The sequence below is a fragment of the Carya illinoinensis genome, chromosome 13 (assembly GCF_018687715.1).
Source record: "Carya illinoinensis cultivar Pawnee chromosome 13, C.illinoinensisPawnee_v1, whole genome shotgun sequence".
NCBI lineage: Eukaryota > Viridiplantae > Streptophyta > Magnoliopsida > Fagales > Juglandaceae > Carya > Carya illinoinensis.
In genome coordinates this window covers 5,213-31,663 of record NC_056764.1, presented here as the reverse complement: position 1 = coordinate 31,663, position 26,451 = coordinate 5,213, and the positions used below count along the sequence as shown (strand labels likewise).

The 26,451-nt window shown below is 37.1% G+C and overlaps 1 protein-coding gene across 8 annotated transcripts in view; it reads left to right on the top strand.

The window, feature by feature from the left end:
* The window catches only part of LOC122292835 (callose synthase 2), a 38,704-nt gene extending 12,618 nt beyond the window's left edge, over positions 1–26,086 (top strand). For 4 of the 8 annotated variants that reach the window (XM_043101373.1, XM_043101372.1, XM_043101374.1 and 1 more), the window contains 38 exons: positions 58–168; positions 281–397; positions 459–572; positions 664–755; positions 927–1,053; positions 1,589–1,726; positions 1,820–1,896; positions 1,975–2,068; positions 10,232–10,354; positions 10,439–10,556; positions 12,187–12,521; positions 12,724–12,776; positions 12,866–12,926; positions 14,210–14,291; positions 14,366–14,415; positions 16,394–16,480; positions 17,442–17,579; positions 17,691–17,785; positions 17,968–18,052; positions 18,373–18,533; positions 18,636–18,759; positions 18,869–18,966; positions 19,053–19,176; positions 19,573–19,724; positions 20,039–20,151; positions 20,240–20,356; positions 20,486–20,554; positions 20,643–20,832; positions 20,916–21,075; positions 21,395–21,514; positions 22,280–22,398; positions 22,514–22,597; positions 23,521–23,633; positions 23,725–23,954; positions 24,045–24,842; positions 24,944–24,994; positions 25,187–25,372; positions 25,596–26,086. In XM_043101373.1, coding sequence (XP_042957307.1) covers positions 58–168; positions 281–397; positions 459–572; positions 664–755; positions 927–1,053; positions 1,589–1,726; positions 1,820–1,896; positions 1,975–2,068; positions 10,232–10,354; positions 10,439–10,556; positions 12,187–12,521; positions 12,724–12,776; positions 12,866–12,926; positions 14,210–14,291; positions 14,366–14,415; positions 16,394–16,480; positions 17,442–17,579; positions 17,691–17,785; positions 17,968–18,052; positions 18,373–18,533; positions 18,636–18,759; positions 18,869–18,966; positions 19,053–19,176; positions 19,573–19,724; positions 20,039–20,151; positions 20,240–20,356; positions 20,486–20,554; positions 20,643–20,832; positions 20,916–21,075; positions 21,395–21,514; positions 22,280–22,398; positions 22,514–22,597; positions 23,521–23,633; positions 23,725–23,954; positions 24,045–24,842; positions 24,944–24,994; positions 25,187–25,372; positions 25,596–25,844 — 5,355 coding nt within the window. In that variant the 3' untranslated portion in view covers positions 25,845–26,086. The remainder of the gene's footprint in view (positions 1–57; positions 169–280; positions 398–458; positions 573–663; positions 756–926; positions 1,054–1,588; positions 1,727–1,819; positions 1,897–1,974; positions 2,069–10,231; positions 10,355–10,438; positions 10,557–12,186; positions 12,522–12,723; positions 12,777–12,865; positions 12,927–14,209; positions 14,292–14,365; positions 14,416–16,393; positions 16,481–17,441; positions 17,580–17,690; positions 17,786–17,967; positions 18,053–18,372; positions 18,534–18,635; positions 18,760–18,868; positions 18,967–19,052; positions 19,177–19,572; positions 19,725–20,038; positions 20,152–20,239; positions 20,357–20,485; positions 20,555–20,642; positions 20,833–20,915; positions 21,076–21,394; positions 21,515–22,279; positions 22,399–22,513; positions 22,598–23,520; positions 23,634–23,724; positions 23,955–24,044; positions 24,843–24,943; positions 24,995–25,186; positions 25,373–25,595) is intronic. The other 4 variants (XM_043101376.1, XM_043101378.1, XM_043101375.1 and 1 more) reach the window with 4 other exon arrangements.
* Positions 26,087–26,451: the final 365 nt, after the last annotated feature.

Below are 26,451 nucleotides of genomic sequence, written 5' to 3'. Positions count from 1 at the left end.
TTCTTTCTTCTATTTTTTTGGTGATTGGATAATATTTATTTCAAAATTTCATTGTAGATTTTGGAAGCTCACACCAAAGTTGAGGAGAAAAAACAGTTGTATGTGCCTTATAATATTCTTCCTCTTGATCCAGATAGTCAAAATCAGGCTATTATGAGATATCCGGAGGTTTGTTGCAGTGTTCTTGTGTGGAATTCTTGATATTCCTTAATTTTTGCATTTGAGTGTTTGTGAATTCTATATATATATATATATATATTTTTTTTTTTTTTGGTTCCAGATTCAAGTTAGTGTTTCTGCACTTCGCAACACCAGGGGTTTGCCATGGCCAAAGGACCACCAGAAGAAAGTAAATGAAGACATGCTAGACTGGCTTCAGGCCATGTTCGGTTTTCAGGTGACTTACCAGATTGTTTGATGTCCATTACTAGGTTTTTCAAGCTTAATCAGCAGACTAGGTTCCATTTATTTACATACAGAAGGATAGTGTTGCAAATCAAAGGGAGCATCTGATTCTGTTGCTTGCAAATGTGCATGTTCGAGAATCCTCAAAGACTGATCAGCAGCCCAAGGTCTTATCTTCTTAGATATATCTGGCTTAAGTTTCATCTTTTTGAGTGTTGTTTTTTGTTCTATAACATATGGTAATTGTTGTCCCTTTAGCTGGATGATCATGCTCTGACAGAAGTAATGAAGAAACTTTTCAAAAACTACAAGAAGTGGTGCAAATTTTTGGATCGCAAAAGTAGCCTTTGGTGAGTTAAGTGGTTCAGGTTTTGCTGCGTTCTTTTGCTGTAGTTGGTACTTGGGAGAAAGTGTTTTTTTTTTTTCAACATGTGCATTTCATAGTTTCCTTGTTGCTAGTTGATGCTAACTGTCAGGCACTTTTAATTACTATCATACCCTGTGACTACTTTAATTGGCAGGTTACCAACAATTCAACAGGAAGTGCAGCAGCGAAAATTACTATATATGTGTTTATATCTGCTTATATGGGGAGAAGCTGCGAACTTGAGATTCATGCCTGAATGCCTTTGCTACATTTATCATCATGTATGTGTAGTTCAAACCCACCACGAGGTTACAACGTTAGTTGGAAAGAAAGAAATTTTTCTTTTTCTATTTTGGGGGCTCTGATCATAAGGGAGAGGGAGGAAAAGGATTTTTATGAAACATTTATATTCAAAGGGAATTATATTGATTATTATAAATTCTTGCCACTTTATACTTAAAAAAAAAAAAAAAAAAAAATTCTTGCCACTTTATAGAAAGAGACTGTAAACTGAATAATACAAATAACATCTTTCGAAATTTACTTATTGATGTGATTTAGTGGATTATTGAAAATGTAAAACTTATGATGTCAGGGGCTGCATGTTTTGTTCCTATTTTCCATTTAATGATGTTTATTGTAGGAGAGTTTGAAAAGTGGTTAGTCAGGGAGAATATTTCTTGCTTACTATTATTCACAATCGTGTTTTGAATCCAATTCAAAATAGCTGAGTTTAAGCTATATAGGCACTTACAGTTATTCACTTTGTGTATTGCAATCCTTAGTTATTCACTTTCTGTACTGCTATCCTTATAGATGGCATTTGAGTTGTATGGGATGCTGGCTCGAAGTATCAGTCCAATGACTGGTGAACCTGTAAGGCCAGCCTATGGTGGTGATGATGAGGCCTTTCTAAATAAAGTAGTAACCCCAATATACGAGACAATAGCAAAGGTGTTTTTTTTCCCTGCATGTCCCCCTCGGTCCATAAAAGTTCTTGTTATTGATAATTGTTGTTTGAATCCCCATTTCTTTTTTGTCTTCAAGGAAGCTAAAAGGGGCAAGGGAGGAAAATCTATGCATTCTCAGTGGAGAAATTATGATGATTTAAATGAATACTTCTGGTACTATGCATTGTTGTTTATATGCATTCCCATACGTACTGAATGTAGGTAATAAAAATTCAGTTGGTTTGACTGCAGGTCAGCTGATTGTTTTCGGCTAGGTTGGCCTATGCGTGCTGATGCTGATTTCTTTTGCCTGCATCGAGAACAACCCCGGGTTAACAAAAATGATGTATGCTTTAATTTTTATATGTTTCTTGGTTTGCTAGTCTTGTTATGTTTCAAAGTGTGTAACATAAAATTTGACTCATGCTTCAAATTTTGTTTGCAATATTTGCCTCTGAACTATGGCTTACAGTGATCCATTACTTGAACATATCGATGCCTAGTTCAAATAAGCTTTAGGATGCTCTGACCAGGGCAATAGTTAGATTCATAGTTAACTACTAGCAATTTCCTCACCTTCTCAGTTATCTGCTCCTCTCTTTCTCAGCAAAGCTTATTGATGAGAGGTTCTTATTGAGATGTGCTGTAGCTTGGGTGCTGGATCATGTAATTCTTAATATTAAGGGCTGTCTTCAAGGGAAGATGGGGGGAGTTAGGTAAGGGAGATCTGGTGAAGAAAACATTAATGTTGGTGTAAATAGGAAGGGGGTGGTGAAACACTAAAATATAAAGGCTAGGCCACTTGACTGAAAGGTATAAAGGAGATATTGAATCTGAGGTGAGAGAGAGAGAAGCCACTTGCATCCCTAGGTTTTTAAATGGGGCTTAAGAGTAATTGGGAAACCATAGGTGATATAAGTGCTGAACCTTATGAGTGAATGGAGTTCAGTAAAGCAGGCGACATTATTTAATTAGTCTTACTAGTCGTACTGTCAACGTACAAACAGTCCATACGGGAGGCTACATACGGCGCTTCAATAGAGGGAGGCTGGTCAACACTGCTAAATAGAGGGAGGCTACATACGGCGCTGTAATCTAAATCCTTAGGCGTAATTTTAGGGGCTCTTCCCGCTCAAACTAGACAGTACATAGATATGTAAATATGTTCTATATATGGGGGATAAATCCTCTAAAAAAGGATCATCGAATTGTAATCCACTTTGACATGGTATCAGAGCTTCCTTGAAATTTTTTGTTTTGGTCTATCTCTATTGTTGTGGTCCTACAGAAATTTTTTTTACAGAAATTCTCACCGAGCTACCGCTGAAGCTCTTCAGACTTTCTTTTCAGCACCTCTTCCGAAATCCAGCTCTTCAGAAAATTTCGAAATCCAGCTCTTCAGAAACTGAAGCTCTTCAGAATTTTTTTTTCAGCACCTCTTCAGAAATCCAGTTCCCGGTTTTGTTCTGTATCTTTCGGCACCCTCATCTCAACAGGTTCTCAGGCAAGTGTTCCCTTTTATTTTCGGTCTCAGTCAGTGTTGGGTCTTTATTTTCGCTAACTCACTTTCACTTTCACTTTCGGTCTCAGCTCACTTTCACGTGTTGGGTCTTTATTTCTCAGTCTTGGGTCTTTTATTTCTCAGTCTTGGGTCTTTATTTCTCAGTCACGTGTTGGGTCTCGGCGTGCTCACTCACTTTTTCAGTCAAGTGCCTCGGCGTGCTTTCGGTACCTCACTTTCACGTGGGATATTTTTTTTAGTTTGCCGAGGGATATTGCCTTGGGTGAAAAGGGAACACTCTGCATTTCTTCTGTCGTATTTCATCTGTCAAGTCACTTGAATTTCCTGAGAACGATAGGATAACTATTCCACCTATATTTCCTGTCGTATTTTGTTGCAACTTTGAGCAGTTTGATCAAATCCTTATTTTTCGTTTAAATCATTTTCTAACCGTGGGTTTGCTGTGCTTTATTTTTCGTTTAAATCATTTTCTAACCGTGGGTTTGCTGTGGGATATTTTTTTGTTTGCCGTGGGATATTTTCATCTTTAATCGTTTTCTAACCGTGGGTTTGCCGTGGGATATTTTTTTTAACATGGACTCCGTACCTGTATGTACCAAATTTTTGGGAAATAATTATTCTACGTGGGCATTTCAGTTTGAATTTTTTCTTAAAGGAAAAGATCTTTGGGGGCATATTGATGGTACTGATTGTGCATCTAATCCTGATAAATCTAAGGATTGGGATGTGCTTGATGCTCGAATTATGTCTTGGCTTCTTGGCTCAGTTGAGCCACATATTATCACCCACTTACGGCCTCATCGTACCACTCAATTCATGTGGACTTACTTAAAGAAAGTATATCATCAAGATAATGGTGCTCGTCGTTTTCAGTTAGAGCATACGATTGCCCTGTTTTCACATGACAATCGTTCCATCCAAGACTATTATTCAGCGTTTCTGACTCTTTGGAACGAATATTCTGATTTGGTTACTGCGGATGTTCCTGTTGCCTCTCTTTCGACTATTCAAAGTCTTAACGAGACTCGTCGTCGTGATCAGTTTCTTATGAAACTCCGCCCCGAGTATGAATCTGTTCTCTCTTCTCTGTTAAATCGCTCGCTTGTTCCTTCTCTTGATGTTTGTTTTGGTGAGTTACTTCGTGAAGAACAAAGGCTCAGTACTCAAGCTTCTCTGGAACACTCTCATGGTAGTTCAGGGTTCCCTCCTATGGCTTATGCTGCTCAACGACGAGGACTGCCTGTCCATTCTAGCACCTTATAGTGTTTCTGCTGTAAGGAATACGGGCATATTGCTGCTAATTGTCCTAAGAAATACTGTTCTTATTGCAAGAAGAAGGGTCACATTATCAAAGACTGTCGTATACGTCCCCAAAATCGTCAAGCTCAAGCATTTCAAACTTCTGTAGCACCTGGCCATTCCTCAGGTGCTTCCTCCGATCTTGCACCTCCTGCAACAAATTATTGCACACCAGAAATGGTGCAACAAATGCTAATTTCGGTATTATCTGCAATGGGATTTCAAGGTAAAAATACAACTAAACTCTGGTATGTAGACTCGGGTGCTTCTAATCATATGACAAATACTCCTACTGCTCTATGTCATGTTCGGCCCTATGCTGGTCAATCTGCTATTCAGACTGCCAATGGTAGTGCCTTGCCAATAGCTGCTATCGGAGATGCCTCTTCTCAATTTACTGATGTGTTTCTTGCTCCTCAACTTTCCACAAATCTTATTTCTGTTGGTCAATTAGTTGATAACAACTGTGCTGTTCACTTTTCTGGTGATGGATGTGTTGTGCAGGACCAGGTAACGGGGAAGCCGATTGCGAAGGGACCTAAAGTGGGGCGTTTATTTCCACTATTTTTACCTGTTCCACTACTTTCTTCAGTTTCGTCTATTAAGTCATTTACTTGTCATAATGTTCCAACTCTGAGTATGATGTGGCATCGTCGTTTAGGTCATCCCAATGCTCAGATTTTATCTCATGTATTGCACTCGGGTTTTCTTGATAATGAAGAACGTTCTTCTTTATCTCTTCGATGTGATTCTTGTAAACTTGGTAAAAGTAAAATTTTTCCATTTCCGTTACACGCTAGTAGAGCTTCTCACTACTTTGATCTTATTCATAGTGATGTTTGGGGACCTTCCCCGGTTAGTTCATGTGAAAAATTTAAATATTATGTGACTTTCATTGATGATTATAGCAGATTCACTTGGGTTTATTTTCTTCGCTCTAAATCTGAGGTTTTTCGTACTTTCACTAAGTTTTTTGCGTATATTGACAATCAATTCTCTGCGACTATTAAGACATTACGCACAGATTCTGGTGGTGAATATTTATCTGTTGAGTTTCAGGCATTCTTGGCTTCTAAAGGTATTATTCATCAACGTTCATGTCCTGCTACTCCCCAACAAAATGGAGTAGCCGAACGCAAAAATCGTCATCTTCTTGATGTGGTACGTACACTCTTGTTAGAATCATTTGTTCCATCCATGTTCTGGGTCGAGGCTCTGAAAACTGCTACTCACTTGATTAATCGTTTACCTTCCCAAGTCTTACATATGGAGTCTCCCTATTTCCGCTTGTTTGCTAAACAACCTAGTTATGATAATCTTCGTATCTTTGGTTGTGTATGTTTTGTCCATTTACCTCCTCATGAGCGACATAAATTATCTGCTCAATCTGTTAGATGTGCATTCTTGGAATATAATGTGTGTCAAAAGGGATTTGTTTGCTATGATCCCACTTTACATCGTACGCGCATTTCTCGGAATGTTATTTTCTTTGAAAATCAACATTTCTTTCCTGTGTCTTCTATACCTTCTTCTTCTACTGTGGTCCTCCCATCTTTTGAACAGCAGTTCTCAGATCTTCATCCAGTCAGCTCCCGTTTTAAACCAGGTATTGTGTATACAAGACGCTCCCACTCACAGTCTCTTCCGGTGGCTCAACCAATATCTGATCCTACCATGCTCCAAGATCAATCAGTTGCAGCACCTTCAGAGCACTTGGTACGTCGCTCTTCTCGAGTATCAGTACCTCCGGATAGGTATGGGTGGTTTGCTTCTGCTCTTACTACTACATTATCTAATTTTGATATTCCCACATGCTATTCACAAGCTGTCAAGCATGATTGTTGGCGACAAGCTATGCAGGAAGAAATTGACGCTTTAGAGGCCAACCACACCTGGGACATTGAGCCATGTCCTCCCACCATTGTTCCTCTGGGTTGCAAATGGGTTTATTCAGTTAAAATCCAATCTGATGGAAGTTTAGATCGTTACAAAGCTCGGCTTGTTGCACTAGGGAATAATCAAGAATATGGTGTCAATTATGAAGAGACCTTTGCTCTTGTGGCTAAAATGACTACTGTTCGTATGATTCTCGCTCTTGCTGCTTCCAATGATTGGCCACTACATCAGATGGATGTTAAGAATGCTTTCCTTCACGGGGATCTTAAAGAGTGTATTTATATGAAGCCACCCCCGGGATTGTTCAGCTCTCTGACTTCACATGTGTGTAAGCTTCGTCGCTCTCTTTATGGTCTCAAACAGGCTCCGAGGGCTTGGTTTGATAAATTCCGCACAACTTTATTACAATTTTCATTCAAGCAGAGCAAGTATGATACTTCATTGTTTCTTCGGAAATCAGATATGGGTATTGTTGTTCTTTTAGTCTATGTTGATGATATTGTGATCACTGGTTCCGATTCTGTCTTACTTGGCCAGCTCAAGACTCATCTCTTAGAGTCCTTTCATATGAAGGATCTTGGATCTCTCACATATTTTCTTGGTCTTGAGGTGCATCGTAGTCCCTCTGGTATTTCACTCAATCAACATAAGTATGCTAGTGACTTGGTGGCTACAGCTGGTCTATAGGAGGCTACTTCTGTGGATACTCCTATGGAATTAAATGTCAAGTTTCGCAAAGAAGAGGGTGACTTACTTTCTGATCCCAGTTTATATCGAAAGTTGGTGGGTAGCCTTGTTTATCTCACTATTACTAGACCCGACATTTCTTTTGCTGTACAGCAAGTCAGTCAGTTTCTTCAGACTCCTCGTCATCTTCATTTGGCTGCTGTTCGTAGGATCATACGATATGTTAATGGCACTTCTGCTCGTGGTTTATTCTTCCCAGCCGGCAACTCGACTCGTCTGGTTGCTTATAGCGATGCTGATTGGGCTGGTTGTGCGGATACACGTCGCTCCATCACTGGTTGGTGTGTATTCTTAGGTAATGCATTGGTCTCTTGGAAGAGTAAGAAGCAAGACCGAGTTTCTAAGTCATCTACAGAATCTGAATACCGAGCGATGTCTTTAGCTTGTTCTGAAATTATTTGGCTTCGAGGTATGCTTGCTGAGCCAGATTTTTCTGAGACCGATCCCACACCTCTACATGCCAATAATACGAGTGCTATTCAGATCACGGCCAATCCTGTCTATCATGAGCGCACGAAGCATATTGAAGTCGATTGTCACTCTATCCGTGAAGCATTTGAAGCTCGTATTATCACTCTTCCACATGTTTCTACTGAACTCCAAATTGCTGATATTTTCACCAAGGCTCTCACTCGTCATCGACATTGCTTTCTAAGTAGCAAATTGATGCTTGTTGATCTACGGGCATCAATTTGAGGGGGGCTGTCAACGTACAAACAGTCCATACGGGAGGCTACATACGGCGCTGCAATAGAGGGAGGCTGGTCAACACTGCTAAATAAAGGGAGGCTACATACGGCGCTGTAATCTAAATCCTCAGGCGTAATGTTAGGGGCTCTTCCCGCTCAAACTAGACAGTACATAGATATGTAAATATGTTCTATATAAGGGGGATAAATCCTCTAAAAAAGGATCATCGAATTGTAATCCACTTTGACACGTACAACACCAAAGGCTAATAATAAACCCAGTGAACAGACAATAATTGGATTGGCTTGGAGGACGAAATAAAAAAGAAAGGGCTTTAAGAATTAAGAGCAATAAATAAAGAGAAAAGAGGGATTCACATGGCTTATAAGGCTCTTTTTAATACAAGTATGGTGTAAGTAATGGTCGAAGAATTTTCTGGACTCCTAAAATGAATTACAGGACAATAAGAAGAAAGAGGAAGGTAAGACAAAACTACCATAGAAGGAAGGAAGGGAGAATGATAAGGATTAGAAGTTTAACAGAAGGAAAGAAGAGTATGAGATTGAGAGAAGGAAACCAAAGGAAGAGAATGAGATTGAGAAAAGTTATTTGGGCCTTTTGCAAAGCCTATGTTAATCAAATCTACTTGACTCTCAATCCATTGCTAACTGCATACCCTTTACGCCAGGATATATTGAATTAGAACCTATGAGCCAAATTATCATGCCCATTAGTAGGCACCCAAAGTAATCTAGATGTTATCTATTATAAATAATACTTGAAATTTAATTGCAACTGTACTTTGTGATAAACATGTTTTGTTTTGACAGTCTAACAGTCACGTAAATTTATAACTCAAATTTCTGTGATACTCCTGACATTTCTCATAGGGGTGGCAATTTGTTATACGACCCGTTAACCCAACACGAACACGACACGATAATAACGGGTTAGGGTTTAATCTTAATGGGTTCGGGTCATTGCTTAACGAGTTGATAACAGGTCAACCTGTTTTGACCCGTTATAACCTGTTATGACACGTTAAGAAAGTTAAAATTACAATTATACCCTTCTACTTAAAAGTAAAATTGTTAGAATTTCGATATTTTTATTGTTTAGATTGTAATTTTAGACTTGTAGTTAGTTTTATAATTTTTATAGATATTGTGATTTTAACATTTATAGAAAATTATGTTAAATTTAATTAAGTCAAACAAGTTAATTTCAGGTCTATTCAACTCATTTATATAAACAATTTGAAACAGGTCGTATTGTGTCATGTCAACCTATTTAGTAATATTCATTAATGGGTCAAAATGGGTTGACACGACACGACACGTTATGTTAATAGGTCGTGTTAGGGTTTGAGATTTTGACACGATAAGCTTAACGGGTCGGGTTAGGGTTTACCTATATAGTATAATATACACGCTTTGACATGATACGAAAACGACCCGTTAACACGATTTGACACCCCTAATTTCTCATATCCTTATTCAATCTTTTGTTTGAGCCCCATCCATTTTATTTTGAATTTTCACCAGGCATCTACAAGTGAAACAAAAATGGACAGAACAGGAAATAGAGCACCATTACCTTCCACCTGATTTGAAAAAGGAAGAGTAGATTTACAAATTCTAGTTGTGCCCTACAATAAACTTGCTCGTAAAGGAGAGGGAATTCTTTTCTTTAGGTAGCTATGGAGGATGTGAATGTAGCAAGTATCCTGTATGAATGTACCGATAGACTATTTCTGTAGAGAAGTACCAACATTAGTCCTTGATCCTTTTGACAAGAGCTGTCATGCTTTACAGCCAGTGCTTTCTGGTAGCAGTGCTAGTATAGATATTATTGACAGCTATTACTTTTGTGGCTATAAACTTTGCTGTGACCAATAGATTTATATGTAGCTATTTATGTATTTGTATTTTTACATGATCTTCTCTATTTTTCTAAATGCCTGGACTACTGTAATTGTTGTACTTGATCAATGATACAAATCTTTCAAACACAATTTTCTGGTTGTCCACTTCTTTCTCGATCTAACTGACTCCATTTAGTGTCGACATGCATTTAAGACCATAAACTGCTGGGCTATGTAACTTCACTCAATGACTGACGTCACATAGCTAATATGTAGCACTCCGAAATTGTCATTTTTTTCATAACAACACTATAACCATCTCTGTTGTAAAATCTGTTCCCTTTCTGTAGATGAACTAATACCATATCCTTGAAGTTGGCAAAGCAGAGTTTTGTACAACTACATTTCGTATGTAAAACAAACTTCTGATTTATTACAATATAAATTAACACTCCTAATGTTGTCAAACTGTGGAAATTCTCTATATTCAGGATGATAAATCTTTTACTCGGGATCGATGGATTGGGAAAACCAATTTTGTTGAAATACGCTCATTTTGGCATATCTTTAGGAGTTTTGATAGAATGTGGAGCTTTTATATTTTGTGTTTACAGGTAATCTCCCTACTTTTGCTGTCATTATGTTCTTCTATCTTAAGGCCATATATGAACAATCTTCTAATATTCTGTCCAATTTAGACAATGATCATCATTGCTTCAAATGGGTCGGGAAAATTAAGTTCCATGTTTGAGGGTGATGTTTTCAAGAAGGTTTTGAGTGTCTTCATAACTGCTGCAATATTGAAGCTTGCACAAGGTAGATAAAACCTGCTGAACTGATTATGTTGGTTCACTATTTCTAATCTATTGGCTGTTGTGAAAGTTGCAGTGTTTTTCTTTTCATTCGTACTTATAATCATTCTCTGTTTTTCAACTTGATAGATGATGGCTACATGATTTTATTTGCAAAATTCCAACTTAATTTCACATTTTTGCTGGAAATTAGATGCTTTTGGAGAACAATCCTCAACTGCTCTACTTAATTTTAACTTAACATGTTTCACTGGAATTGCATTAGGATCATGACAAGCTAGGGTTGTGGGCCAATTTGATTTACAATGCTTGAATGATGATATGTGATTTTTGGATTCTTTGGTATTAAAATTGGTATGCGAGACACTCAAGGACACAACACCCATGTCCAACAATACTATCAAAGCTATCAAGAAATGTCGCCTGCATTTTATGCTGAAAATTATGTGGATGTTTTTTATTTTTATTTTTTTTTTATGATGAGGAATTCCAGATCATTCAAACACAACATCAGGTTAAACCCTGGACTCATGTAATGTGCCTGCATCTCATTGGCTTTCCATTGATGAGATGTGGCCCTCAGAAATTGTTTGCACCCAATGATTTGGAATAACCCTGAGGAGGATACCCTGAAGACCAAGGTCCTTATCACTTGAGCGAACCCTTTGGGATTGAGCATTATGAGAGTGTTCAACATTGTCATTTTATAACTTGTTTCACAATCTGTAGCTTTTTAGCATGAAAACAAACACTAAAATTAATACCTTACATACTTATGCACATATAGAGCCATCTATACGTGGTCAGGCTTTTGGGATTTACTACTTATCAAAAAAGAATTTCGGAAATGACCAAGTCCGACACCCCTTCCTAATTTTGAATGAGATGATCCTTGCCTGTATCCAAGCTAATAAGGTTATCCAATTCATCTCGAAAGAACCGAAGATGTATAGGAATTATTAGATTTTCATATGTATACTGTAGAAATTTATTTTGGAGTTGCTTATATATGAAAAAAACTACTTGCTTGTTTTAGTGAAGCATGTAGAAAAAAATAATTTGTTTTAGTATTGGTATCTCTCTTCACCTATTCCTTGACTGAGGTATGATGATGTCAAAAATATTCTGCTGAAATGCAGCATTAGTGGATCTACCAAAGGATGTAACATGTGGCAAAAGCTAGTAATGTAACCAATGATGAAGAAGTCAAAATTGTATAAAAAATATATAAAAAGATATTAACTTATTAGGACTGAAAGGAAGTAGTGAATCGATAAACCTAAAGCTTGAGGTAGTAACATTCAGGATATGTCCTATAAGGGAATGAGCTGGAGCCTGAAGAAAAATTAAATGTAGTTGATTGTTGCACAGCATTGGCTTTATTTTATTTAAAATTTTCAAGATCATTTTCCAGATACATGTCTTGGTTTTTCTGTTCTCATTGGTCTAGTTTGTTTCAGTTTTGAAAAGGCTCATTTAGGCATTTCATTATGAGTCAGTGATGTGGAGAGCCTTACAGTATCGTCCACATACAGCTTCAATTATTACTATCACAGTTTTCATTAAAAGTTATTTTTGCACTTAATTCTTACTACGTTTATTTTTGTTTCAATTTTTTTTTGAGAATGTCGCAGCTGTCCTTGATATAATCCTGAGCTGGCAAGCAAGGCAGAGCATGTCAATATATGTCCGGTTAAGATATATTTTGAAGGCTGTTTCTGCTGCAACATGGGTCATAGTTTTGCCTGTAACTTATGCCTATAGTTGGAAGAACCCTCCTGGGTTTGCACAGACCATCAAGAGTTGGTTTGGAAATAGCCCAAGTTCACCTTCTTTGTTCATTTTGGCCATCCTCATTTACTTATCTCCAAACATGCTTGCAATAGTGTTGTTTCTGTTCCCTTTCATTCGCCGGTTTCTTGAAAGATCAAACCGTAAGATTGTGATGCTTTTGATGTGGTGGTCGCAGGTATGCAGATGCATGTTTTTGGACATTTCCAGTGATACTTGTGATTGTTTCTGACAATGTGTTACTTTTTTACATGCGCAAGGATATTGTACTTGAAACTGATTTTTAGCTAATTACTTGATTATTATTATTCTGTAAAGTATCTCTCAAAAATTATATTTTTCTCTCTCTCTTTTCTTTAAATTTTTTTGCTATATTGTAGCCTCGGCTCTATGTTGGAAGGGCAATGCAAGAGAGCTCAATTTCTCTTATTAAGTAAGACAACAAACTTGGATTATCAGGTCAGCATGGGTTAGATGAGATTAACCAATGCCTCTATTAACTTCTAATTGCTCTAATCTTAGGTACACTATATTTTGGGTTCTCCTGATTATATCAAAATTGGCATTCAGTTACTACATAGAGGTATTTCACTTATCCTTAGTATTACAGTACCATTATCCAATGATATGAGGAATGGGAGAAACGCTACTACCATGACTTTATATTCATCTAGATACTTGCATAACCCTATTTGAAACTTTAAGAAGTACAGGGGAATTCTTAGTAACATGAAACAATAACTTTTACGTTGGATAAGCTAAATAACTGACAATTGGAGTGTGATGGAGAACCATTGAGAGCTCTCATCAGATGATATACTCGTGGAGTGGGAGAAGAGTTATGATATTGACAAGTATTGTGTGTAACATACCACTTATTGTGTGGCTCATTGCATTCATTAGAAATGTCAAATACCAATACTTTTTTATGTAAACTGATGTGGCGGGCTTTCACACCAATGGTATGTTTAGTGTATTCATGGGAGAAATAGTGTTACTGAGTTATCCTATTTACATGCCTGGGGTGTATAACATCACTTATTGTGGAACCCATTATATTCATAAAATTTTTCAAAATACCAATATTTTTTTTATGTAAGCTTATGTGTTAGGCTTCTACATTAGAGGTGTGTTTAGTATGTACATAAATAGATTTGCAAAAAGATTTATTCGTGAAAGAAATAATGTTACCATATATAATGACATGTCAAAGTATTTCAGTAACATATGTTTTCAAAACTATGTCACATCCTAGAGTGAACAAAAGGTAGTCAAACTATTTCAGCAACATCTGTTTCAAAACTATATAATGTCTTCAGAGTGAACAAAATCTATTGAGTAATTTAAGATAACAAGTTGCTAATGAACATGCTTGTCATACAAATGGATTTTTCCAGTGTCCATAGGTGATTGAACACGTATAATACGGAACTCTGAACATTTGATGGTATCGATATGATTTACTGCCAGACTTCCAGTGGTCAAATAATTCAAATATAGTGATTCAATGTTGGATCTATGATGCAGAAGATGTTTTGATTAATATTGCTTTTACTCCCTCTGTGAAGTCAGAAAATAACCAACTCTCTCGAGATAAGTCATACGATAATCTAACTTCTACCTAAGAGATAAAAGTTTAGTTTATCTAGTAAAATAACATTAATATCTAACAGATATAAAATTAGTGCATTCACATACCTCTGATCTTAAGAACACTTTTTACTCAATGCAATGACTTATGTAATGAAAATTGTCAATATATTCATTATGTACATTGTGGTCTAGTTATGGAATGTTGAAAAACCGTATCTAAGACTTCTGGTGTCAAGTAAGGGGTAAATCCAGCCAAAATATTCATCTTTGCAGATTAAGCCTCTTGTTGATCCAACCAAACTTATCATGCAAGTTCCTGTAAGAAAATTTCAGTGGCATGAATTCTTCCCTCAAGGTACTAATAGCTGGATGAATGTTTAATATTACATTGTGGGAATAGATTGTGATGTCATCAGTTGTTGTTTGCAGCCAAGAAGAACATCGGCGTTGTGATGGCACTTTGGGCTCCTATAATTATTGTATGTTTTTGTTTTTTCCAGTGCCATATCCATCCCATTAACTGTTTCACTCTATTCATTGTATGGTAAACTTCTATTTTTTTTTTTAATTTTTTTTTATAGATAATCAAGAAATTTTATTCATAAAAGTAAGCAAAGCCCAAGTACACAGGGAGTATACATGAGAATAACCTAATTAGAGTTTACGATCAAAAGTAGGACATCATGGAAATTTAGCCCATTACATTCAATAGATCCCACCCATAAGATCAAAGTTTTAAAAAAGAAAACTTTAAGCTCATCCATTGTTCTCTCACAATCTTTGAAGTTCCTATCAGTTCTCTCCTGCCAAATGCACAAGCACATACATATAGGATCCTGTTGATTTTTAGAGAAGAAAATAATTCTCTCTTATTCCTCAATGATAAATGTACAGTCTGTATATAATGGAAGGAAGAAAAGTTCCTTTCACTTTATTTGGTAACAAGATACTAATTACCACAAAATCAGGAAACTAGCCAAATACAAATATAGGAAACTACGAAATGGGAAACAAACTAATAGAGATATCAGGAATTTTCGAGAATCTCTTTAGTCCTAAATTAACGTAGTCAACTAATAATAAAATCAGAATTGCTGCAGTTGTATCCCTGAAAATCGGGGACCAGGTATTTCCACAGAACCACTCTCCAGATTGCTATCACTTGTGAGTTGCCTCGGAGGTCTCTCCAGCTTGCAAGGAAATTCACTAGTCTAAGAGGCATGACCCATAGCAATGCAAAAAATCATCCCACATGTCTTGGCCACCCTGTAGTGTAAGAACAAATGATCTACCAATTCACTATTCTGCTTACACATACAACATCAATCCAACACCATTACCCGATGTTTCCTTAAATGATCTATGTTGAGGATCTTTTCCAGAGATGTTGTCCATACAAAAAAAGTTGCTTTTGAAGGACAGAAGGAGCTTTCATATGCGATATACTCTTCCATGCGGACATGGTCATTCTAGGGTTCGCTCGAATTTGGTAAAACGATCTGACTGTGAATTTTCCTTTCTTGGAGGGGTTGCAGCTCATCTTATCTATGTTACCCTCTATCATGCTTACAAAATACAATGCCTCATAGAACTCTCTGATAGTCTCCATCTCCCAGTCTTGGGTTGTTGTAATAAATTCTACATTGCATTAAGGGGAGCCACTAGAAAAGACCAAGAGATCGGCTACCTCTGCATCCTTTTCTCATGCAATCTCAAAAATGGCAAGGAAGGTGTCTTGGAGCCTACGTTCACCCCACCATTTGTTATTCTTCCAATGTCTCCTAATGTATTTCCACAACCCATATGTGGCACATACCTCATTTGAGCACCATCCTCCCCAAGCCTCCCCAAACGGTGAATCTATAAAGAACTTCCATAGAGCCGGGATAGGCATGGACAGAACTTGCTTCATCTCCATGGAAAGGCTCTTCCACCCCTTCCTTCCATGCTTTCCAGGATCGCTAGAAGACCATGCCGCCCACTGCCACCATAGTCTGTAACTTCTAAAAATCGTACAAAATCATTAGAACGACGGTGAGAAAAGAGTGCCTTGGCACCATCGCAATAAGCCTTGCAAAACTTTTTTTTCCCTCCAAGAATGAACATTTTTCCACTGTATTCACAAGCCAATGAGTGCTGGCAAAGCTGAGGACCAACTCCTTAGTAAACTTCCTATTTTTCTAAGTGAGATGCAGATAGTGTCCCCCCTCCAATGATAAAACAAAAACTTTAGTCTCGATTAATAAATGTTTAATCAAGCCCATTGTCACTGCTGAATAACACAAAAAATAGCTACAGAAAATTATTTCCAGCAATGGTCACCGGAACAGATCGCCCATCGTGACAGTGAAGGAGAAAAAGTGTACGGAGAGAAAACATGAAAGGGAAGGAAAAAGTGTAACTTCAACAAATATATTCACATTTGGTAAATTTCTAATTGAAGCAGCTTTTTCTCAGGTCTACTTTATGGATACTCAGATTTGGTATGCTATCTTCTCCACAATTTTTGGCGGTATCAATGGTGCATTTCTTCGTCTTGGAGAGGTTGGTGGGGCTCCTTTCTTTAGTTCCCATTTATCTTGGTAGACTACACCCTCAAATGGATTGATGAGAATATGGTTTCAAGGATAATATGAGCATTACACAGTTCACACAGCTCCTATCACTACTGATAGGATTTAATCTGTGTATTTTGTTCAGCAGTAAAAACTGAATTTATGTTGGCAGTGACCAACGATAAATTGATAGAATGATATGTATCAACAAGCTATCATATGGAGAACAGCTTAGATGTAGCTGTATCACTAATAGTTGGTGCTTAAAGTGAGGGTGCATCATAGAGGGTGTAAAATTAGGGCTCGTTTGAATACTAATAATATCTGTGAATAGTAATGAGAATACTAATAATATCTGTGAATAGTAGTGAAATAGTTTGAGTTAAAATGCTTTTTTGAGTTTTGAGAAAGGAGAGAGAAAAAGTCGAATAAAAATATTGTAACTTTTCCAAGTGTTTTGTGCTGGGGTGTGTTTGGAAAGGAAATATTTGAGAATATCTGAGAATACATAAGAACAATTGTGTTCCCAAATGGGCCCTTATTGTGGTGAGGGTGTGCAATCCTAATAGGATCCAAGGCATGTAGAAAACTACATTTTTCTATGTACATTTTTCAAACCTTCTACTCTTGTAATTCTCATGATCTTCTGCCTTTAGAGTAGATAGGAATGGTCTATTGCTTGAATAATGTCACTGTTCCATTGTTGGCATGAATGCATGGGTAAGATACTCCTTTTTCTGCAAGGCAATACAATTCCATGATAAACACATATATAGTTGCATGAATTCCATACATATACAGATAAGTTGCTGGTTGACTCCAATCTTCTGTAGTACCCTGACAGTACCAGATAAGCTCTTATACATGACTACTCCATTCCCATATGTTAATAGCACATAGAAACTCTTTATCCTTAGCATTGAATATCAAACCTAATGTTTTACTTTCAGATTCGAACATTAGAATTGCTGAGGTCTCGATTCCAATCACTGCCGGGTGCTTTCAATGCCCGCTTAGTTCCAGTGGAAAGGAATGGGGTAACCAAGAAGAAGGGACTGAACGACACTTCCTCTCACAAATTCGATGAGGTTTTTCTGTTTTAAACTATTGACAGCAACAATTGATAATAACTGATTAAATTAATTCAGCAACTGTCTCTTTTGATTCCTACAAGGATAGTTCTGTGTTTGTTATTTCAGATCCCAACTAATAACGAGAAGGAGGAAGCCAAGTTTGCTCAGTTGTGGAACAAAATAATCAGTAGTTTTAGAGAGGAGGATCTGATTACCAACTGGTAAAATGAAACTCCGCATTAGGATATGTTCTTGATTCTGGGATGAACCTTACGTATTGCCTTTTCTTTTTAATTTCTTTTCTGACTTGTGAGTTACAATTTAACGTTTATAAATTTTGATTGTTCTTTCCTTTTTTCTTAATCCATGTGTCTTATGATGCATAAATTTGTAAAATTTGCAGGGAAATGGACCTGTTGCTTGTTCCTTATTGTGCAGACCCTGATCTGGATCTTACCCAATGGCCTCCATTTTTACTTGCTAGCAAGGTTTATCTACTCCTGAGTTAAATTACATCCATTATTGATGGGGTGTAAGTGGGAGTAAGGGGGAGAATTAGAAAATCATAATGCACAACAGGATAAGGACATGGATAAAAGGGAGCATTGCTCAACCACTCTGATAAAAATTCAAAGTTAGATACAAAATGACTTGACTGGGAGAACTACATCTCCACATCCCATATAAATACTAGGAATATCAATAGACATGTACATTCGACAAAAACAAGCACACTTAGGCAAGACTCACTGCATTAATTAGCCTTAATAAAACCTGTAAATGAATTAAACCGGTGCTTCTGCTGTAGATTCCAGTAGCTTTGCGTATGGCTGAAGACAGCAATGGAAAAGACCGTGAGTTGAAAAAGAGGTTGAAAGATGATAATTACATGCATTGTGCTGTTCGTGAGTGCTATGCTTCCTTTAAAAATATGATCAACTTTTTGGTTCTAGGAGAACGGGAAAAAATGTGAGTTTCTACGATCTGATATATATCTAATTAAAAGAGCAAAAAGACAATAATTATCCATCATGATGCATTTATTTATTGCTTTTTGGTCTGTTGCACCAGGGTTATAAATGAATTTTTCTCCAAAGTTGACTCTTATATACAAAACGACACTGTGATAACGGAATTGAATATGAGCGCTCTACCTAGCCTTTATGAACAATTTGTTAAGCTTATCAAGTATTTGGTAATTGCTTTTTCAGATTAGCTTCAATTTTTTATTTTATTTTATTTTATTTTTTTCTGCTGAATCAAGGTTGGTAACAAATCGTAACTGAATTTAGAATCCTTAACAGTTACTGAATAAAGAGGAGGACAAGGATGAGGTCGTAATTGTCCTGCTCAACATGCTTGAGATTGTGACCAGAGATATAATGGAGGATGAGGTTCCTAGGTATATTACTTGGGTGCAACTGTCTCCTTAAGTATTATACTATTGTGCTAATACCATTAATATTCATTTGTTATTTTCTCATGTAGTTTGGTAGAGTCAAGTCATGGTGGCCTCAATGGAAAAGAAGGGGGAATGAACTTCACTGAAAGATATAAGTTTTTTGGTAAACTTAAATTTCCTGCACCAGAAACGGAAGCTTGGAAGGAAAAAGTAAGTTTCAGTTTTAGTGTTACAAGCGTTGTGCAGCATGTAAAAGTTATTAGTCTACCAAGAATATCAGTTACATTTGTAAAATAAAGGACCCAGTCCCTTACATTATACCACTGGTCGGACTATTGGATTGGTAAGAGAGAAGGGGGGGTGGGGGGGGTGGGGGGGGTGGTAAGGCTATACTTAAAATATTCTTTTCTCACAATAACTATGTAGAAAGTTTTATATGTTTAATTATATATGATAAACAGTGCAAAAAGTAATCCTACTTTGTTTCTCTTGTTTAAAAATTAAGTGCGTATGAAACTAATAATTTTATACAATAGGAATTTTCTTCTGGCACCCCTTATGAGTTCCTGGCTCTGTTTCTGCATAACTGCATTATTTTCTATACAGATTAAAAGGCTTCATCTATTGCTTACCGTAAAGGAGTCTGCTATGGATGTGCCATCCAACTTGGAAGCTAGAAGGCGTATTTCTTTCTTCTCCAATTCATTGTTTATGGACATGCCTACTGCACCCAAAGTCCGAAATATGCTTTCCTTCTCGTAAGCTCTCCAAGCATTCACCATATCTTCACTTAAGATTTGCATTTTCCCTTGCATGTGAGTTGCTGCATATGTTGAAGCCCTACGACATTATCTAGATTCTATACCCTCTTGTGTTGGGGGATACAGATTGGTATTTTGCTATATGTCAAGACCAGAGTTCTGGTTTCATATTTTCTCAGTGTGTGAAATACATGATGCCAAAGTTGTCTATCTTTGTAGGTAGATAATCCTTTTAAAATAGATCTTAATTGCAACATATCTTACCTGACATATTTGCTGCTGCTTTTTTTTAATTCCTGGTGGGGGAATAGCGTCCTCACTCCCTACAATATAGAAGATGTCCTTTTCTCCATAGATGACCTAGAGAAGCTCAATGAAGAAGACGGAGTTTCCATACTTTTTTATTTGCAAAAGATCTTTCCAGGTTCCTCTTCTTCCTCTCCGGTCTCCTCCTTTTGAATAACTTATTGATTGTCTGGCATGCTCTTTCATAACATGGCGACTTCCTACAGATGAATGGAAAAACTTTCAAGAACGAATGAAGTGTATTGATGAAGAAGAACTGAGAGAAGAAGGTGAAGAACTCCGTTTGTGGGCATCGTATAGAGGCCAGACATTGACCAGGACTGGTATTATCTCTTTTTTTTTTTTTTTTCGTTTTTGTTTTTTTTAGGAATTGAATAAGCACTATTTTGCCCTTATCTAATGATGAGTTATGAGTATTCTTTGCATATACTTGCGCTACTCTTGAAAATAAGTACGAGGCATGATGTATTATCGTAAAGCTTTGGAACTTCAGGCTTTTCTGGATATGGCTAAGGATGAAGGTGAATAGCTTGGGTATAAAATTCTCATTTGATCATCTGTTGCATAGTGTAACACTTATTTTTGTAATTGCTGATTGCTTTTGTTCAGATCTAATGAAAGGCTACAGGGTGGCTGAATTAGATAGTGAGGAACACTCAAAGAGTGAAAGGTCATTATGGGCACAATGTCAAGCGATAGCTGATATGAAGTTCACATATGTGGTATCATGCCAACAGTATGGCATTGACAAACGGTCTGGTCATTCTCATGCTAAAGACATTCTGAAGCTTATGACAAAGTATGTCTCCCACATTCTATTCATGTCATGTTATTGCTTCTCTAAGTACCTATTAGTTATGTTTCCTAGTTTCCTTGTCTCAGGTATCCTTCTCTTCGGGTAGCTTACATTGATGAAGTAGAAGAAACTGGCAAAGTTAACTCCAAAAAAACAGTTCAAAAGGTCTATTATTCAGTTCTTGTAAAGGCTGCTTTACCAACTAAGTCAATTGATTCTTCTGAGCCTGTTCAAAATTTGGACCAGGTATGAGTCTTAGATTATTCTTGAAAGTGGATTACACAGTGATGCAAGAAAGTAAATATAGCTTTCCTATCATGAGAAGTGATACATAAAGATGGCCTTTGTGATCTGGTGCCAAGAGAAAATAATAATCGGGGGCTGATTGAAATGACGGATACTCTTTTCTGTCTTCAACTTTGCACTTCTGACTTTCAAGAGTCAAAATGCTTTTAGGATTGTTTATCGGAATCCAATCATAAGAATTGTATGCCCAGTGATATCATGCAGATTTTTTTAACTCGGACTAGAGCTTCACAATTGATTGTTTGGATGTGTATCACAGATTATATATCGGATAAAGCTTCCTGGGCCAGCAATACTGGGTGAGGGGAAGCCAGAAAATCAAAATCATGCCATTATTTTCACACGAGGGGAAGGCTTGCAAACTATAGATATGAATCAGGTATCATGGCAAACATATGGTGTTTGTATGCGTGTGCACACGCATACAAACCTACAAATTATTGAAACTTGGTCTCTTATACAATATTTAATATAGGTCATGCTTGGGCACCAAACATTTCTCAAAAGTTTCTCCAGACTTTCCTACTTTCAACCCAAACATCTTCACACCAAAACATTCTCAATAATCAAAACATCTTACCCTGATTGTTGTAACATGCAAAATTTTCACAAAACTAAAAATATCGATTTCTTCTATTCATAAATGAAGAGAGAGAACTTTCAAGAGAAAGAAGAAAAGAAGTACGAGCCCGGGGGTGTCTATCTTACTCCTAAGAGTATTATTCTTTGTCAAGCTTGGTCTGAATACCCCTTTCCATTGGTTTCCTTCATTTGTATAGGAGAGAGTTACAACCGAGTGCCGAATGTTCAGCGTGATTCCAGCGCCTAATTGCTGCTGGTTTTACTGTACATGTTTAGTATTTACACGTTAAGTCTATTTACAGCCAACCTATTTATCTGCTATACTATCTAGATATACACAGTTACTAAAAGTATCTCTGTAACATTCTCAATGGGCCCCACCACTTTTCAAATCCCTATAGAAACATCTCTGAAAATTTTTCTCAAACCAAACATGTTTTTAATGGGTCCCTCCACTTTTATCAAACACCATAAAACCCATCTTTAAATGTTTTCTAAAAAACTTCAGAAATTTTCAAGAAAATCTTGCATTCAAACATCCCCTAAGTAAAGTGTTCAACAGGAGAACTATTTGGAAGAAGCCTTCAAGATGAGGAACTTGCTGGAAGAATTTCTTAAAAAACATGATGGCGTGAGATTTCCAACAATCCTTGGACTTCGAGAGCATATATTCACTGGCAGGTACTTTTGTTGCCTTGCTAATCTTTAAACTGGATTTTGGTTGTAGTGCTTTTCGTAACTAAGACTGCATGTGTGTTGACTGGCTCCTCATAATTTCTTTTGTCAATTTGTGCAGTGTTTCATCGCTGGCATGGTTTATGTCTAATCAGGAGAATGGCTTTGTAACGCTTGGGCAGCGGCTATTAGCTGACCCTCTGAAGTAAGGTTTCTCTCTCTAGATGTGTGCACACATGCATGCATGTATGCCTCTGCTTTGTTTGACAATATTTTTACATACATAGTTCCAAGAAAATTAAGTTCCTTTCAACTGGCTTAGCTAGTAAAGTCTCTTGTCATTGTACTGAATGCCTAGCTCACAATCTGCCTATTAAGTTCCAGTTTTTTGCAGTGAAATAAGGTTCCAGAAATGCTGGTTTTATATGCTGGTTAAGCTGATTTTTCTTATCCATTATCTTCACTGTCAAGTTATTATTGGTAGGTCCGAACTGCAAACTGGGTTACCAAGTGCAGTAGAAAAAATTTCTAATAACATATATTGTGAAGAAATCAAACAATGAGAATGCTACAATATTTTCATCAAATAAATCTTCAGGAAAAATATTTAGTTCACCACAAAAATCGAATCTTCTGAATTTAGAATTTCCTTTTTTCCTTTTATTTAAATTGTGGAAATTATGCAAGAGTCAGGAGAACCAAAATTTTCTTGTTTATTTATTATCAGGTCAAACTTCAAAAGTTTTGAGTTCATCAGTCTCTGTTCAGATGTCCTAATAAAGTATTGATACTACCAGATTTTCAGAGTTTAAACTATTTTCCGATAATCATAGTTAAAACTCTCAGCAGTGTTGGTGTTGCATGTTTCTGACCAAGTTTTACCCTCATTTATATATTCTTTTGATTAGTAAACAAATTGATCAAAAGAGTAGACGAGCCCAAGTATACGGGACATATACAAGCAACACCTAAGCGTGCCAGTTTAGTGATACAAGGAATTCATAAGTGTACATGTTCTTTATTCACAATCTTTTTCCAACTTCACGTGCCTTGTGATTATTATGTATCTTGTGATTATTTATGCTCATGTTTGCTGCGTGAATCCATGATTTTCTTCTGCCCATTCAGAGTTCGGTTCCACTATGGTCACCCAGATGTATTTGATAGACTTTTCCACCTTACTAGAGGGGGTGTCAGCAAAGCTTCCAAAGTCATCAATTTAAGCGAGGACATATTTGCAGGCATTTTCTATCTGGAAAACTGTTTCATTCTAGACTCAATGAGTATGTGATGGCTCAACTATTAATCTTTCCATCTATCCATGTTATGTAGGTTTTAATTCTACACTACGCGAAGGAAATGTTACTCATCATGAATATATACAAGTTGGCAAAGGGAGGGATGTTGGCCTTCAACAGATCTCAATGTTTGAGGCAAAGGTAGCTAATGGGAATGGTGAGCAGACATTAAGTCGAGACATATATAGGCTTGGGCACCGATTTGATTTCTTCCGAATGTTGTCATGCTATTTCACCACTATCGGTTTCTATTTCAGTACGTTGGTATGTATAAGAAATAAGATGTTTGCCTACATTTGTGCTAGATGATACCATAGAATTATGTAAAACGCATTCTGTTTCTGGTTTTGACAGCTGACAGTGTTCACAGTCTATGTCTTCCTCTACGGCCGCCTTTATCTTGCTCTCAGTGGACTTGAAGAGGAGCTGAGCAGTGCAAAAGCTATTCCAGACATTAAGCCTCTTCAAGTAGCTCTTGCTTCTCAGTCTTTTGTGCAAAGTGGATTTCTGTTGGCCTTGCCTATGACGATTGAAATTGGTTTGGAGAGGGGCTTCCGGCATGCATTAACTGATTTCATAATAATGCAATTACAGTTAGCTTCTGTATTCTTCACATTTTCTCTGGGAACAAAAACCCACTATTATGGAAGGACATTGCTTCACGGGGGTGCACAATACAGAGGTACAGGTCGTGGTTTTGTTGTGGTCCATGCTAAGTTTGCCGAGAACTATAGGCTCTACTCTCGCAGCCATTTTGTCAAGGGGATTGAACTGATGATTCTGCTTCTTGTATACCAAATGTTTGGTCATTCATATAGAGGTTCAGTTGCATATGTCTTGATCATCATATCAATATGGTTTATGGTGGGGACATGGCTTTTTGCCCCTTTTCTCTTCAATCCATCAGGATTTGAGTGGCAAAAGATTGTTGATGACTGGGCAGATTGGAATAAATGGATAAGCAACCATGGAGGGATAGGTGTACCTCCAGATAAAAGTTGGGAATCTTGGTGGGAAAAGGAACAAGAGCATCTCCGTTATTCTGGGAAGCGGGGTATCATTGCTGAGATATTGTTATCCTTGCGCTTTTTCATCTATCAATATGGGCTCGTATATCATTTGAAAATCATTAAGAATACCAGAAGTTTCCTGGTATATGCTGCATTTTTCATTAATATGAAATGCATGTGAATCTTATAATTTTAACAACAGGGTAGCTACAGTAATTTTAATTACCTTTTGCTGGTTTACAGGTTTATGGAGTTTCATGGGTTGTGATCATTGTAATATTGTTGCTGATGAAGGTAAGTAGGGAGAGAGCCTCTGGGCTCCTACCTGTCTTAAAATAGCAGTAGACTCGTCTTTTTCTTCTTGTTTCAGGACGATCTGATAGGAAATTCTTTCCTTTGATACTAATTCACATAAATAATGAGTTTCTAGTGCCTGAAAGTAAATTCATGCTTGACGTTGAACTTTTTTGTTTTGAACTTTTGCAGGTTGTGTCCCTTGGAAGAAGACGATTGAGTGCAAAATTCCAGCTTCTATTTCGATTTATCAAGGCTCTAGTATTTCTATCACTCTGTTCAGTTTTCATCACTTTAATAGCACTCCTTCATATGACGCTTAAGGACATCGTAGTCTGCATTCTTGCATTCATGCCAACTGGATGGGGATTGCTTCTTGTAAGTAAAATAGATTAAATATTTACTTTTTTTAGTCCTTCCATTTGTCCTATTCACTTTCTGTGGGCCTTCAACGTCTTCTTTTTCCAAGGTCTTTCCGAGCTTCAACTGTTGTTATTTATACATAACAAAGCAAATATTAGCTCCATTTCTTCCTGATTCGACTTAAGTATTCATGTTTGTCATCCTTTGTTTGCATTACTTGATGTTTTGGTTGAAATAGATTGCGCAAGCTTGTAAGCCGCTGATTGAACGAGCTGGATTCTGGGAATCAGTTAAGGCACTTGCTCGTGGCTATGAAATGATCATTGGCTGGCTTCTATTTATTCCAGTTGCTTTCTTGGCTTGGTTCCCGTTTGTTTCAGAATTCCAAACACGAATGCTCTTCAACCAAGCATTCAGCAGAGGTTTGCAGATATCCCGTATTCTGGGTGGACAGAGGAAGGATCGTTCCTCCAGCAATAAAGAGTAAATTCAGGCCCAACAGCTGTTTCTCATAATGCAAATACCACATCGTTTACCTTACAATCTAAAAAATTATATCATTGTAATTTATTGTGCTTCTATGTCGTTTTGACAACGTAAAAAATGTTGCATATTTCCCACAGGATTGGTAATTTGGTAGATGTAAATGCCTATTTTTTGGGATTTTTGAAAGAGATGGGAAGGATGTAAGTTTTCAAAATCAATGAAGACCTTTCAGGCTTTCTGCTATGAATGGGGGAAACGGGTAGAGAAGTTGGATGATATAAAAGGGGTGTATTATCATATCTGTGTTTAGGCTAATTTTATTCCTAGATTGTCTGACAGATTTTGTTCCTAGAATGAGTAATCAAAACCTAAAAAGTGACATTAATTAAATTTGTCTAAAACTTTATCTAAATCAATGTTAATGTTCTAATACCAGTTAGTATGGTATTTGGTCTTGCCCTGCTAGGGTACCAGTTAGTTAGGTACCTGTGAATCCTAATGGGAGTTCTGATCAGTTAGTATGGTGTGTTAACATTGTGTTTTGCACACTTTTAGCCCAAGCTCCAGCAACTCGAATTTTCAGTCTTAGGCCTACAAATACAGAGCAT